This window comes from Pezoporus wallicus, unplaced genomic scaffold (assembly GCF_028554395.1).
Source record: "Pezoporus wallicus isolate ANWC-B61680 ecotype Strahan unplaced genomic scaffold, APGP_CSIRO_Pwel_v1 contig_4264, whole genome shotgun sequence".
In the NCBI taxonomy this organism is placed as follows: domain Eukaryota; kingdom Metazoa; phylum Chordata; class Aves; order Psittaciformes; family Psittacidae; genus Pezoporus; species Pezoporus wallicus.
The window spans coordinates 450,372-466,378 of NW_026637102.1; the positions used below are offsets into that span (position 1 = coordinate 450,372).

The window sequence follows — 16,007 nt, forward strand, 5'->3', positions numbered from 1 at the left end:
TCTGAGCACCGACAGTTACCACACCTTGCCTGGTTAACAGCTCTTACATTAAAAAATCTGATTCTAGGAGAAAAAAAAAAATCCAGACAAATGTGGGATCAAGGGCTCCACCGCCCTTCCTCTAGCGTGTTCCATGGGTGCCAGGCATTGGTGGCCGTTGTGGCGCTCACGCATGTCTGCCACCATCTGCTGATGTTGAGCGCTCGGTGCCGTTTGTCCGCAGCTCCGGCACGGGGGGGGCTGTGGGGAGCACCGAGTGTTGGAAACGCAGGAGTGCGGGGCAGCGGGACCGGCCGCGCTGTGGCGGCCATGACAACGAGACGGGAGGCGGGGCGGGGAGGGGCTTCCCCGCAGCGCGGCGCTTATTGGAAGGCAGCGCGTCAGGTGGCGGTGCGCGTGACGCAGGGCGGCTAGCAGAGGGAAGATGGCGGCGGCGGGGGGCTGCGGGTGGGCCGGCGTGTGCGAGAAGTTCCGCACGGCCCGGACCCTGTCCACCGTGGAGTCGCGCAAGGACCCGGAGACCGACCCCTACCGCTCCAAGTACAGCGCCCGGGCGCTGCTTCAGGAGGTCAAGCAGCTGCTGAGCGCTGCCGAGGAGGGTGACGAGGCGCTGCTGCTGGCTGTGCGGCGGGCTGTGCTGGAGTACGAGTTGGGTGTCAACCACACCGACACCGAGGAGCTATCGGCTGGCGAGGAGCACCTGCAGCGCTGCATGCAGCTCCTCGAGCCGCACCGCCTCTCCCCAGACTGCGTCTCCCTCTACATACAGGCCCAGGTGGGCTGGGGCTGTGAAGGCCGAAGGGGGTGTCTGTGGTGCGGCTTCGCAGCCTGCGGCCGGAGGGTCCGAGGGGTCCAGGAAGAGGGCGTTTGGGTGGCGTTAGGCGGTGGGCTCTGGCGGAGGCAGGTGCCTTGGCTGTGGGCCGAGGTGTGTGGTCCATGCAGTGGGCTGCAAACGGTAGGGGGCTTCGTGGCACTTCAGTCGCTTGAAGGGTACGGGTTTTTCAGCACCGGCAGCCCTGGCGTTTATTTCTTGCTCAAAGAAAAAACTCACAGGTGGCAGCTGTGGATGGATGCCATTGTTTTAAATATGCTGCTGATGCTTCTGGGCGTGCAGAGCGGGTAACAGTGATAGATTTCTGTTAATAGAAACTGGGTGTTGACAAAGCAGTGTACTCTTCAGCTTAGACTGAGACAGAATTTGTAAAAACTGAGCAAGAATCACTTAGTAGAAGACCTCATTATGGCCAGAACTTGCTCTGTGATTCCTTAGCTGTCGTTTTGTTGTACAAGTAAAGGTGAGAGATGTTTCTATTTATGCCATTTATCTGAAGAGGTAAATTTTTCTCAAAAGTTGTCACTTGTTTGCTTTTCATTCTTGCCTGTTAACTCTTAATCCGTTATATTCCAGACCAGTGAATGTAGTTTTGTAAGGCTAGAAGTAACGCTCAGTTCATTCTGAAGAAAGTAATACTGTTAACAAAATTGAATCTTGCCAGATGAAGATTCACAGAAGGCTCAACAGCTTCATTATGGCAGCTGGTCTATAGTTAGATATTTATCTAGACTTCAAACAGAACAGTTACTTGATGTTTCTGTGAAAAATAGCTGCTCTAATTAGAAAAGGCTTGGTAGTGCTTCTTTGTCAAACACTGCAAAGCTGTCAAGGGATTGTGTGTTCAGGTAGAAAGGTGCTAGTTAAACAGTGACTTTACCTGTCTTACATAGGTTACTTGAACTGAGTTATGTAGAATTCACAAAGTTACATCTGCTCATCATCCTTGAATGTGACAGTTTGGCTGCACTGCTACAAATCTATAACTTGTTACAAGGTTGGAGGTTTCTTGAGCAGCCAGTCAAAATCAGATAACCTTTTCCCACTGTATTCCTAGGAAGTTGTTGCTTTTGTGGCTGAGTGCCAAGAAATCCACTGTGCTTTTGAACTGATGTGATGGAAAGCAGCATTTCTCTCTGTTGGACAAAAGTTTCTATGGATTTTCCTGTTTTGGGGCCTTTAGGAATGTCCTGGTTTAAGCCCAGCTGGCAACCCAGAAACCAAGCAGTCGCTCATTCACTCCCCCTTCTCCTCCCCCCGCTCCTGGAGGGATGGGGAGGAGAATCAAAAGAATGTAACTCCCATGTGTTGAGATAAGAACAGTCCAGTAACTAAGGTATAACACAAATCACTGCTGCTGCCACCTAATAATAATAATGGTAAGGGAAATAACGAAACTAAAAGGGGCACAGGGCTGGCACACAACTACATATTCTAACTATTGAAGTTTTGTGGCTTTTTAGCCCTGCTGCATTTTACAACAACACTGCCTAGGAATTAAATTAGCTCATTAGACAAAGATTGTTAATGCTTTCATCTTATTAATAAAATTAGAGGTACTTTTTGTGAAAGCTAGGTTGACGAATACAGTAATGTTACTAAGTAACATTGCTGTAATTTAAATTTGAAGGCAGTATTCCATAGTTTTTGCATTTTAACAATTCTTTTCATGTCATTTCATTGTTGAAAATACACAAGCATTTTTTCCTTGCATATCTTTTTTCTATTAAATTTTCTACAGAATCATGATGACAAGTTTCTAGTTCCTTGGCTCTTTTAATGACATTTTTATATGATATAAAAGCTGCATGAACGAGATGCATGGAAAAAGGTCTTGTTTGAACAAGCCAGTCCTTACATAGCAAACACAAAAAAGGTGCAGGATGTGAGGTGACTTTGTATTTGCTGCTGTGTGAGAATCCTCACTTTTGAGCAACTTGTGATACGGTCATGATTTTTGCTTTTTGAAATCCATTGTATTAGAACACCTATATATAAGCATGAGGACTGATAAATTGTTTGGAGAAAAGTGTAATGTAAATGGAACATAATGGGAAAATAACCGACAAGTTTTTCCTTTTGCTTTTAGAACAACTTGGGTATCCTGTGGTCTGAAAGGGATAAAATTAAAACTGCGCAAACTTACCTGGAGTCTGCAGAAGCCCTGTATAACCAATACATGAAAGAGGTACTGTGTTTATTATTAATATTTTAGCAGGTTTACTTTCATGTGCCACTTAAGAGTTTTAGTAATCTTTGGAAAAAAAAAAAAATCATGTGATGCAACTTGAGTTTCTGGGCTTTATACTGGCTGCTATGATTCTTCTGAAAATTGATTTGATTTGTACTGCTGGCGTAGAAAAAGGCAATCTAGAGGATCACCTACTCATTTCAAAATGGACTTATTCAGGTAAATAATTGTGCTCAAAATTAATGGTTCTTTTTGAAAGCTCATTGTATTGATAATCCAAAGTTGAAGCCAAATAGAATGTATTTGCTTGTTTTGCTCTGACTGTGCACAGTGTTGCACAGGAGCAAGTAGTTTAGCTCCATATCCAAGAGGACAGTCTTACAAACAGTTAAACTTCTCATGCATATTAAACAGCCTTTTGAATTGTGGATTGACAAAGACTCTCTTGTGCTATTTTTAAGCTTTTTGCAAAGCTGTTCCTACACTCATTTGCCTCAGGGACAGTTTGTGAATGAGCTAAATACATTTGAAGCCTTAAAGGAGCTGTGTCTCAGGACAGCTGTAAATGTTGGAAAGACCATAGTTTCATGAATTTACAGTTCAGGTTTTACATGAACTTGGTTCATAAAGAGGACATGAGATCCTTGTAGTGGTGCAGGATCTTTAGGATTTATACAACCCTGTCAACATTAATCAAAAAATTAATAAAACATTTCCTTTAAAAACAAGCAAACAAATCCATTCATGATTTTTTAGTGAGAAGTACAAACATAACAATATGTTTTCTTCCCTATAAAGTGAATAGATTCCCTACCATTGCTTCTGCCCAAGTCCCTGTTATCTTATGAAGAGTATTTCTCTGGATTGTTTTTTATCTGTTACCTTACTTTTTCTTGGGCTAAGAAATTAATGGGGTTATAATTGACGGGAACCTAGCTGAGACTTGATCTCCTCTCAAGACTGAGAGACTTAACAAAGTATGTTCTTTGTCACAGTGTATTTGGTAGAGTATATATGTTCATCGGAACTGTTGGAAAGAGGTAGGTAAACAGAGGTGTGCAGCTGTTTTACAGCATTCATACTCTGCTGCACTGGGGCGTGTGGCCAGTGCTCACAGCGTGGACAAACCCCAACGGCCCCGCTAATAAACAACTGGAGATCTGGCATAAAGCCGGTTGTTCTTCTAAGAGTAAAAAAACAGGACCCTCTTGTGGCTGAATCTAGAGCCTCACCTATGGGTGAACACACCATGTAGGTATTTTCCCAGTTACCTGAGACTCCTGGCATTGCCTGCAATGGGGCTTCCCAGCTCAAAGCATGGGGCCTGGATGATGATTCAGTAGTATTTGGTGATGTACTTCTTCTCTGTGCAGTAATGATTTGATGCATTGCTAATTTTCCTCTGTGCTTTTATATATATATATATAATTTGCTGTATTGTACTTATTTACTATGTATAAATATATACGTGATTAATGTTAGTGTGCTTGTTTAATAAACTGTTCATACTACACAGCTAGTGTGTGGCCGTTTTGTGGTGTACCCTACCAGTCGGCAGGACAGAGGTTAGGAAAGTGCTAGGAAAGTTGCATACTAAACTGGGCTCTGTTGCTAGCAGGTATGTTAAACATACTACTTGCCACTGTTTAGTGGCAAAAAGCCACTTTTAGAAAGACACCTTTATTTAAAATGCTTTAGAATTGGCATGTGAAGTTATTTATGGTTACAGAGGAACATGGTTAGCACAGACTAGTAGAACTTTGCCATAAGCAATGTTAATCTCTTGGATTTGCCGATTTTGAATCTAACTTTATTGACGGTTGTTTTAAGGCAAGGTTTAACAGAGCAGTGCTGAAAGTTGTGTAGTTGTCTCTATAAGGATTCTGACAGAACTCACGGTTTAAAAAACAAGAAAGCACACTTCTGAATGAAGTAGTTCACATCATTAATAACTTGTATGTAGGTCATGTCTTGTATCGGCATTTAGCAGCTTCATTCTCCAAAGACATTGCCTGTTGTCTCATTCATATATTTGATTAGACTTAGTAGCTTGTGAATCAAGGGAGTAATTTCACAGCAGTAAGTCTTTGCAGCAGGTCTGCTGAGCTCTGTCTGCACAAAATGCTCTTTGCAGTACTTCCTGCAGGATGTTTTCTTGTTACTGATTAGTGCACTTGGGTAAACGAATATTTCACACTAGAGGGCATGCTTGGTATTACATTGATGCTTTAAAAAACATTGTAATGTTGTGCAAAATAAAGACAATTATAGCCCTGAAGAATCCAGGTTGAATATTTCTGGTGCTGACAGTTGGCATCGCTTTAATGTATGTAAGCAGAAGTCTTCTAAAGCTGAAAACTTTGTAATTATCTGTGGAATTGTGGCTTTAATTCTCTGGATCTCCTGAGTTTTGTGGAATTGCTTGAGAGTTGTGACATTGAGATAGGTGTAGATGTGTTATGTGAAGTTTTGTTGAATTTGGGATTGAAAAATGTAAATCATCTGTATCCAGAAGAGGGAGCACTATGGTACAAAGTAAAATAATATATCATGTATTCTTGCAGGATGGAAATCCTCCTCTGGATCCCAGTGAACATTTCATGGCAGAAGAAGAAAAATTTTCAGACCAAGAAAGATCAAAAAGGTGGGCTGTGTAGCAGCATACCTAGAATATTGTTACTTTTTTAATTTTTGAGGGTGTATTTTAGGAGAGGGAGGGAGGGGCTGGGGAGATGAAATCTAAACAGATTGTTGTTTTCCTAGATTTGAAAAAGCCTATACGCATACTCTGTATTATCTGGCACAAGTCTACCAACACCTGGAGATGATTGAGAAGGCTGCTCAGTATTGCCATACTACTCTTAAACGACAGCTTGAGTATTGTGGCTACCACCCAGTAGAATGGGCACTCAATGCTGCTACTTTGTCACAGTACTATCTCTCTAAGGTAATATACCTAATGTTTTTCTGCTGTAATTATATCATAAATGTAACTATCAAATAAGACAATTGTTTAAACAGCTGTTTGTGGCAGGCCTCCATGTTGAACTAAAAATGTGTGTCTATCAAACTACAAATTTTCTTCTGACATGAAACATATGTTAGTTTTTTCTGACGAGGACATAGTGGCTTTCTTTGGTGGTGTGATGGCAATGAGAAAAATGAACAGGGGTGTAGGCTTAAGTTCTATAGTTAATGACGTATCAGCAGTGATGTAACATGATGTTTATAAGTAAAACTTTAAGGTTATAATAACTTTTAAATTGTTTCTTATATTGTTTTCTTACAATAAAGATAATAAAACCAAAAACATCTGAGGGTGAAAATATTTCATGTTGTATATATCCTATAAATTATTGTCCTTTGTGCCTTACACATGCTTAAGACTTGTTTGAGCCTATGTGAACATTAAAGTACGTGAGATGGTAGCTGTTTGCTTCTATCTTGAGTCTGTGTTGCCCCTATATAATCTACTGTGTTACGAAATACTTCAGCTTTATTTGGGAGTTTCTATATTCCGGACTATTCAGATGTTCTTTTCTGATGCTTAAAAGACTTCTGCCATACCTAAGCCAGTTAATGCTGATTGCAGTAGTAACTCCTAATTTCCATGTCTTTTTGATGCATTGATAGCACTAATCAATAAACAATGCACGCCAAATATGAGTAAAGGAATCTAAATCTGACTCATAATGTTGACTTGTGTGTCTGGCTCTTTCCAACTAACAGCCCATGATACAATCTTTACCACAAGATATCACTTCCTTTACCACAAGGAAGTGACAGCAGCATAGATCAGAACAGTGAGGTGTTCACAATATGTTGTCTAATATTGAAAGCAAGGCTTGCTATTATGGCTGTGATAGAGAGAAAATGGTTGGTTAGAAAATACTGTATTCAGTAGTGGATGTGGAAAAATTGTCTCTTTTCTTCCAGTGTGCAGGAAGAGAGCACTCCAGAGCCTCTTGGTTCTATGATTTCACTTGTATTCATGTATCTTTACTAGCTGAGGAGAGGGGTTTATCTGAGCTGAGAGCAGTGCTTGGGTTGCTTATACCAGTGATAAACGCTGCCATTTTTGTTTCTCTCAGCAATGTTTTATGGAGTCCCGACACTGTTTAGCAGCAGCCAGTGTCGTCTTTAGCCAAGCTGGACAGGTGCCATCTGCCGAAGACAGTAAGTTCATATTAAAGTTTTGAATAAAATATTGTGAAGTCATGATAAATTATGTTTAAAGATGAAGTCTAGCAATATGTACAAAACTTGTATTTTAAGTACTTAGTAAAGTGGAATGTTTCTGAAGAGCTGCTGCACTGCTGACTGGCTATGAGATGCTGGTGTTTCAGAAAGCGTACCGGAGTAAAAGTGAAATTTTAAACCAGTATCTGTTTCAGTAGTGGCATTGTTGCCATTCATCCATTTGTCCTTGTACATATGCTGAAATGCAGCTTTCCTTTGCCTCTCAGTGATCAGAGGGCAATGATTCAATGAACTAAGCCAGATGTTTCTTGGGAATTGTGTTAAAAGAGGGAGGGAAACTCAGCATTTAAAAAACCCAAATCCAGAAGGTACTTGTATTGTCTTTTGTTGTTGGTTGCTGCAGCTTCATTAACAGTTACTTTTAGAGTTGTAGCTCCCCTTCTTGTTGTTTTGGGTATTGATGCAAAGGAACAACTTTGAGGTTCAGTGTGAAGATCAAGAAGAGAAACCTGCAGAAAACCAACCATAGTTTTAAGAACCTGTGGTTACATGATGATATCACTCATCTGTCTGGGCTTAGTCTTTGCGTATCTGCAGCACAGCCTTTTATATTCTGTGTCTTGGGCTTATCTGCAGCACAGCCTTTTACATTCTGTGTCTTGGGCACTTCAAATCAATAGAGCTTTAACTCACGGAGAGTGAGCAAGTATTTAGCAAGCTCCTGTGTTAATTCATAGTTAGTTCAAAGTCAGATTTAACTTCTAATGGCTTGAGCTGTTTACAACACAAACTCTTTAATCCACTGATGTTATTTCAGGTTAAAATATAACCTGAATAGACACACCTGAGTTGTTTTAATTGGAGGTCAGTGACAGTACATTAATTACTTTTAATATTTCTCTTAGCTCAAAAATACAGAATTCTATTCAGTTGCCTGTCTTATTATTGAAGTACTTTGAGGATGATTTCCAAAAAGCTTTTTAGTTTCAGTGAAAAGAAGGCTGTTGAGTCAGGTTATGTGGATCTGTTATGCTGTTTGAAAGCAGGGCTATTACAAAAATTCCGGTAGGTCTGAATCAGTGTTTATGGGCTTCCATAGCTACCTGACTGTGCAGTTGTCAGAGCTCATTAATATGATACTTAAGCCAAAAAATGAGGTTATGTTTTTGGTAGGTGTGTAGAAACATAGTCAGTTACAGCCTCAAATTCAAATGCAAGATGGGAAGTGGTAGAGAAGAGTCCTATTTTTAATTGTCCTTTATAAATTTCTTGTGTGTGTTTTTTTTTTTTTTTTCATCAAGTCAACTAACTTATTCTATGTTTACTTCCTCCTGCACCAAATAGGAGCAGCAATATTTGTGTTTGTTTCAACAAACATCTTATTTTCCCTTCTTTTTCACTGTACAGAGAGCTAGGCTGTGGACTTGAAGATCATTAAGTAGAAGGTTCTAACTTATAGTAAGGCTAATGCACAGTCAGCATTAGCCACTCTCAAATACATTTATTTTATCATGTTAATTGGAACATAAGCAAGCACAGAGGTATTTAGTAAAGGTGCCTTTTTGTTATTTAGCAACAGTTCTTATTTCCACAATAAGAACAACTTGACTGGCTCTGATGAAAGATAATGAACACAATGGATCTAAGTCTAAAGCTGGGTTTTTATTTGACAAAAGGAATGTTAGCATCCCTTCATTGTTAGCAAACTCACTGCCCTCTGCCTAGAGACTGGGAAATGAGTTTTCTCTGAAATCCACTGGGTTTCTGAAAATGTTATCTTGAGACGTCAGCAGGGCTGCTACTTACAACATGGGAAGAAAAATACACAAGTTGTAGAGCTAATAAATCTTATGCTAGTACCAGGTAGGTTAATCAAAGGCAGTTTCCCTTTCTTTTATTCCCTTTTTTTGTAGCAGGTTTGGGGGCTATTGCAATCCAGATGTCCTGAGAAACAACTGTCAGGCAGCTGAATCATGGAAAATGGGTTATCCTGATTCTTTGCTCTTGTTACAAAGAGACATGAAAACCTTTTCTAGTAAAACATCTTCAAGATCAAAGGTTGTCTGAAACATACATTATGATTTTTTTTTGTTTGTTTGTTTTTTGTTTTTTTTTTATTTTTCCTCGAAATTCATGCATGTTAATCTGTATGGTTTCTACCAGAATGACAGTTTACAGGATTACTGTATAAACCGGCATGGAGAACATGTTTCTGTCTAACAATAAGGAAAAGTTAATTAGCTAGAAGTAACATGTTCTTTGCTTGTAACATTTGAGCTTGCTGGAGTGTTTGAGTTCTCTTAAAAGCTTGTATGTGTTTATGTCCATTCAATAGATGAAACAGATCAAGACCAACAGGACCTTCGACAGAGAAAAGCTGAAATTGCAAGGTGCTGGATTAAGTATTGCCTGAATCTCCTGCAAAGCGCTCAGAAATTACTTGAGGTAACCAAACATCTGTTTAAAAGCATTGTCATTGTTTAAAAGCAAAGTATATTTTGATGTTTGTAACCGTAATTAATTCATAGTTGGTACTAAGTGATAAAGAATTGCCCAATGAATGATACAGTGGCTGCTTGCACTGTAGCAAGTGTTTCACAGTATGCTTTGGCTTCAGTGCAACAGCTGGAAATAAGCACGGATGGGAGCTCAGCTCTGTAGTGTAATCAGTGTACTGCTTATACAGCAGCTTCGCAGATTTTCCTCCTCTGCTGCATTTTCTTGCAGCTTGATTTGGCAGATTACTTCTTATTTAGCTGCTAGTCAGAACATCTTAATATGAAACAGTTTTGTATGCTGGTGTTCTCATTCAAGCATTCATTAAATTCATTTAAACGTTCATTTGAATGTTTAAAACTTGGCATGTGCTGAAGTGCTTTGCATAAGTAAGGCCTTTGTGCTTTAGAGGTATTGTTTTGGCTATATTGTCCCACAGGGCAGGGAGACTGAATTAAGTCTTAGGTTTTTACAGAATAGAGACTGTAATTTAAATTATTTTTGTGAATAGGAAGTCCAGTATGCCGGAGCATCTTCTCTTCTGTCTTGTTGCTGTCTTATGTATGTTTCAAAGGTAACTTGTAAATAATATGATTCAGTGTACGTCTCTCTTTGTAAGCCATGTGCATTTTTAATGAGTATGCTTTGTCATTTCAGGATAATATAGGAGAACTGGATCCAGACAGGCAATTGGAACTTAAAGCCCAGAGGAAAAAAGAAGAGGATGAAAAAGAGAAAGGCAGGAAAAAAGCTGTCCTTTTTGGGATGAGTGATATATGTGACTCTGTCTTAGCCATGGAAGAGAAAGTGAGCAGTGTGTATCCTTTAGATTTTCAAGAAGCCAGAGAAATCTTCCTAGTTGGTCAGAACTATGTTCAGGAAGCAAAAGAATTCTTTCAGGTTGATGGTTATGTTACTGACCACATTGAAATTGTTCAGGATCACAGTGCTTTGTTTAAGGTACTTGCTTTCTTTGAAGAAGACTATGAGAGGCGCTGCAAAATGCACAAGCGTAGAATAGACATGCTGGAGCCTATATGCTCGGAATTGAATCCACAGTACTATCTGTTGATCAGTAGGCAGCTTCAGTTTGAACTAGCTGACACCTATTACAAGATGATGGATTTAAAGGTGGCTATTGGTAACAGGCTAGAGGAGCTAGACTCCCACACAATTAAAAAAATTAATTCTCTGGCTCAGTTTGCAATCAAATACTATGAACTCTTCTTAGATTCTTTGAGGAACCCAGATAAGGTGTTTCCTGAAGTGCTCAAGGAAGATGTTCTTCGTCCTGCTATGGTGGCTAAATTTCATATTGCACGACTATATGGTAAGCTTATTACTTCGGATAGCAAAAAACAACTGGAAAACATGCAGACGTCATTGGAATATTATACATTTCTGGTAGACTATTGTGAGAAGTACCCAGATGCTGTCCGTGCCATTGAAACTGAACTAGAACTCAGTAAGGAGATGGTGGGTCTTCTTCCAACAAAAATGGAGAGACTAAGAGCAAAGCTGTGTCCATTTATATAAATACTTGCGTTGAAGGGAATGTGCACTTTTAAAATGGTATCTGTATACACTAGTGCTGTCAGACACCTTATGTACTGATAGAACTAAGATGTCTACAGTTTGGCAGTCCACCTAGAGCCTGCAGTAGTATAACTTTGTGAAAAACTTGGGTCTCTCGCATTCAGTAGCTCACCCACACTAATGGTATAAACTTTAAATGTAAAGTGAATGTTCAGCTAATGCTTTGTATTGTTTGTCCTGTATGTCAATATAAACCTTTTCTCCCTCTATTTTAAGAGAACGTCTCTTCAGCAAAAATCTTTCTAAGAAAACTGAGGCATGTTCTTCCAACTAGAATATGTTTTATGTCTTCGAACATTTGTCCCAGAAAACTTTATCCATAAGAAGGGAACTTAGTTGTTTCAGTATTTTTTTTTGTATGTTGCTCAGTGTTTTCTTTTTTCCCCTGTTAATCCAAATCTAGTTGATAGAAGCTCAATAAATGGACTACTTGGCTAAACTTTTTTTTCAGAGTCCTTAGAATTCTGTTCCCTTGTATCGTACTAAGCTACTATACACATTGCAACTTTGGCCAAAATAAATAGTTGTGAAAGTGTTTCCACGTGAGTGTCTTCAGTAAAAACACATGAGAAATCAAAGTGCCAGAACCAAGAGCAAGAAAGCAGCAAACTGTCTTGCTTGTGGTGGGAGCAGATATCCTGCTTTTAATACACTGTAGAGAATTCTCAGTTTAGAGGTGCTGTGCTCTAGTGTTCCAGACAGTTGATAAATACAGCGTAAAGGCCTGCGATGCCAAAGATGGCTTCACACCTTGTTATGGTCAGGGAGCCCACATGCTGTCTTAGCAGGAGCTGAAATAGGGACCTCTCTGAACGTGCTGCAGATCCCACTGCTGCTGAGGCACTATTCAAAATCCGCCTGGGTGCCATCGATTGCTGACTTCTCTTTTAAAGCTGGTAATGTTCCTGGTCTCACACAATCTGTTAGTTTTGCCGTGATCTGTTTACTCTTTATGGAAGGCCAGTCTGCATATCTGACCCAAAATGTACACAGAGGTTGTCTTTGTATATCTGGTGTCCACAGAAGGATTATGAACCAGGACCTGTTTTAGGTGAAATGTAGGCTGAGCACGTTGTCCAACCATATATTAAGAGAACACAGTCAGAGATGCTGAGGGAAAATGAAGTGATGGGGGGGATGAGATGCACACTAGTGTCCCACCCATGTGCACCTGTCTTACCATGAGAAGATATTTACAGCACTAGAGGGCAGAAGGAGAATAGTCAAAACAACTGGACTCCTCTGAAAAATGAAAGAAAACAAGGGGGAAAAAATGACGTTTGTTTGGAGGATGTGAGGGGGAAGCATATGCAAGCAAGAAAGCATGTACATGTTAAACGTGTAGCAAAAATCCCTAGCTTGCAGAATTCTCTGCAGAAGACTTCTAACCACAAACAAATAAGTCAACAAATGTGTCCTGGAACCGAGAGACAGCAAAACTCAGACCAGCCACCTGCATGCATATAGAATAAGGGAGGGAGTGCGTGCATATGCGTGTGTGTCTTGTTTCCGTTTTACTGAATAATTGTCAGGTCAGCCCTCAGGAGTTTCTTTTCTGCTGTCTGATCTTTAATTCAGTTCTCCCCATGGCCTGAAGGTAGGGCAGCCCATGGTTTCTCAGTGAAACAGTTCTCAGTGGGCTGTATTGCACGTTATTTTTACCTATGATTTCAGTTAAAGCTAGTGTGCACTCTTACCATGAACTCATAGTTTGAAAGTTGTGTTTTTTTCTATTAACATTAAGGTTCATACTGGAGTAGAAGACAGCAATAGATACTTGTTTTTTCTTTGGGGTTTTTTTTTTTCATTTTGGGATTTTCTTCTGTATTTTAGTATTCCACCCGTGAGGGCCTTTGAGCAAATTTTTTAGAGCAAGGATTGGCTCTTCAGATTAAGTTTACTTGTATCAATAGATTGTGGGTTATCCTAGCATACAAACTAATTCTGTTATTTTTCCTGTCACATCTTCAAGTGCTGGTCTGACACGAGCATTAAGTTATCTGCAGTGTAGGCAAAGCTGAGTGATTTATCCAGCAGTTGTGTGCAGAGGAACATGCTGAATTCACCAAAATCCTAGTGAGGGATCAGCAGGTCCATAATTAAGAAGGTCTGGAAATAAGAGAGATTGGAGCTTTTTCAACACAGCTGTGTGGTTGGTGCTGCGGTTCTGTCTTCAGACAGAGCCTCTGTCTTCAAAGCTTCAGCCTTGTTGCTCTTAAAAACCGTGTAGTAAACGTAAATATATTTCATATAAATGCATACAGAGTTACAGAAACTAATGATGCCAGTTCTTCATCTTCTATACTGAACGTTCAAAACTGCCACCACATTTTATTATATATTGTGCCACATGACCAGCACAACAGGTCACATTGAGGCTCTTTTAAGGCATGTCTTTTTAAGGATACCTTTTGTCTAGTTCCTGGTCAGTGATTTGAGAGAATGATCTTACATAAGGTTGTGTATTTATTGGGATCCTTTTCAAAAAAAAAGGAGGTGGGGAGCTTGTTGGATTAGGCAGCAAAGCTCCCTTCAGGAATGCTGAGTTTTAACTGTGAAGTATGTGTGAGGTCAGACATTTCTTTCAAAAATTAATTAAAGATTAGGTTCCTGTGAAATCCATTTAACCTGCGTTTCTGTTCCTTTTTGTATGGCAAAAAAAATCTTACAACTGAAATCTCCTTTCTGTTCTACTGGTTTTTTTCTCTTTACCCAGCATAAAGCAGTGGGGTTTACGAGAAGCCAATATTTGTGCAGAATTTGTATTGAGTGTGAGATCTGAACTTGGAGGCTATACTCTGTGTACTTCTTCACATAGTGCATAATGCTCACAAGAAGTAATTAGGTTTGATTAAAAACACAGTTTTTATTAATTTGAATGCTTTTAATTCTCATGCCAACTAGAAACATGGTATCTGTTACAAAATGGGACGATTACAAGATTGTGCTGTGCTTAAATATTTCAGGAGACAAAGACAGCGGTGCCTTGTTCTTTGTCTCTCCCTGAAGCCCATCAAAGGAGGCTCTTTCTTTTTTTCTCTGGAGAGCACCAGACCAGAGGAGAGCAGCAGGAGGTGACAGCTGTGTTCTCCCCTCTAAGCCAGCTGAAATACCAGGGGAAGTGGGCAGAAGTGAGCCCTCACTTCCCCTTTACAGCAGGAAAGCAGGTCCCCCATGTTGCAAGGGGAGCAGCTAGTGGCGGTTGCTGCCTCAATGTGGCAAAAGCAAAATGTCCCTGGTTGGTTCCCCCTGTTCACCTGCCTGAAAGCTCCTTGGCTGGGAGTTTTGGTCCTGTCCCAGCACAGGCTCATGTGAGGCAAATGCTTCCCTTCTGTACGTGCAAAAGAGAGATGTATCAAGGTATCAGTGCAGTGCTCACACTGGGTGTGATTGCTGCTGCACTTCCACATTCAGAAATATTGCAGAAGCCTGATTAAACTAGACATCATTAGACACTGAGAATCAAGATTGAGCTTGGTTTGCACATCTGTTTCGTTCAGTTTTCGCTCGGCACTGAGAGTCCAAAGATGAGCTTTTCTTGTGTTTCTTTTAAGACTGAGATAGTTGGAGTTACCTACACAGTTTCTGTGGAACTTTTCATTATACGATGCCCAGAATTAGTCCCATGAAGGAGGACATAGCTAGACTGGCAGCGCATGAGGTCAACCCTGCCACGGACTTGAAGTTAGAATCTAAGGACTGTTATGTTAAGATCAAGGGCATAAAGTTGTGGTGAGAAGCGTTTGTCAACTTTTCCTCTTCAGTTGCAACATCTTTGGCTACTTTAGAGCTCACCATAGATGACTACTGCAGATTTTAAATTTGGCTTGAAAATTGTTTTTAACTACTTCCCAGAACTCTGTCCAAAGTGGGATTACTTTTTAGTTTTGCAGTTTGGCTGGTGGTTTCTAGCTCCTCCTTGTCATGGGTAGGTGTCGAACAGTCAGTGGTTTCCTGATAAGCACTATTTGCCTGGCTGCCTTTTTTTCCAAAACCATTGTACAATGGTGTCTTTACAGCTGAAGATCTGGACAGTGTGCCAGCGAGACTGTTGGGCTGTTGGGATACTGAACACAGCACACTTTGCAAACACATGACTTCTCTTCAAAGAGAAAATGTCCGTGGTATTGAGTGTTTGTTTTGGGAGAAGTAATGAATGATGTGGTGCCTTAACACCAAATACTTCATTAATTCAGGTGTATTTAGCAATGTTTTAAATGTTTAGTGGTGGAGGTTTTTGTATCTGGTACACACAAAAGAAAGTCTTTTTATATGCTCATTGTCACCATGAAAGAGACTTACTAGTTGGCATCAGACAAGGATGCAAGGATTTCAGCGTTTGAAGGTTTTAATGCAATTTTCTGCTGAAATGAAGAGGAATGGGAGGAGTGATTAAGTGAAAGATCACAATGGCATGTGATGGAGTGAGCTGGTGTTAGTCACTGAATACTGCAAGAGGAGCACAAGTGCTTGCGTCAGATAGCTACTCTGAGATCTGTGGGTGAAATGTGTGTGGGGAAAGAAATAAAAAATGAATTAACAAGATGATTTCCTGTACCCCAAGTGTCCTGGAGCAAGATCAAGTGGTTCCCAGGCAGGGTCTCAAGTTATTCAGAGTTTTGGCCATGAAATTCCTCTTGCTCTTCTGGAGCCCATCTCTGGATAGTCCGTGGGTTCAGCAAACACCAGAGA

At 40.4% G+C, this 16,007-nt stretch overlaps 1 protein-coding gene across 2 annotated transcripts; it reads left to right on the top strand.

Annotated features, from left to right (window-relative positions):
- The first annotated feature begins 384 nt into the window (after window positions 1-384).
- Window positions 385-11,522, top strand: KIFBP (kinesin family binding protein). Of its 2 annotated transcripts, XM_057403283.1 has the most exons (7): window positions 386-775; window positions 2,922-3,020; window positions 5,588-5,667; window positions 5,787-5,970; window positions 7,115-7,199; window positions 9,559-9,668; window positions 10,377-11,522. In XM_057403283.1, exons 1-7 carry the CDS (start codon window positions 425-427, stop codon window positions 11,253-11,255), a joined length of 1,788 nt encoding a protein of 595 aa, XP_057259266.1. In that variant the 5' UTR covers window positions 386-424; the 3' UTR covers window positions 11,256-11,522. The 2 variants fall into 2 exon arrangements, with proteins under 2 accessions (XP_057259267.1, XP_057259266.1); XM_057403284.1 differs by lacking the exon at window positions 2,922-3,020 and having other exon boundaries at window positions 385-775.
- Window positions 11,523-16,007: the final 4,485 nt, after the last annotated feature.

Coding starts and splice junctions, on each gene's coding strand:
- KIFBP (XM_057403283.1), top strand. CDS start 425: ATGGCGGCGGCGGGGGGCTGCGGGTGGGCCGGCGTGTGCGAGAAGTTC. Junction 5,971..7,114: donor CACAGTACTATCTCTCTAAG/GTAATATACCTA, acceptor TGTTTCTCTCAG/CAATGTTTTATGGAGTCCCG. Junction 7,200..9,558: donor GGTGCCATCTGCCGAAGACA/GTAAGTTCATAT, acceptor TCCATTCAATAG/ATGAAACAGATCAAGACCAA.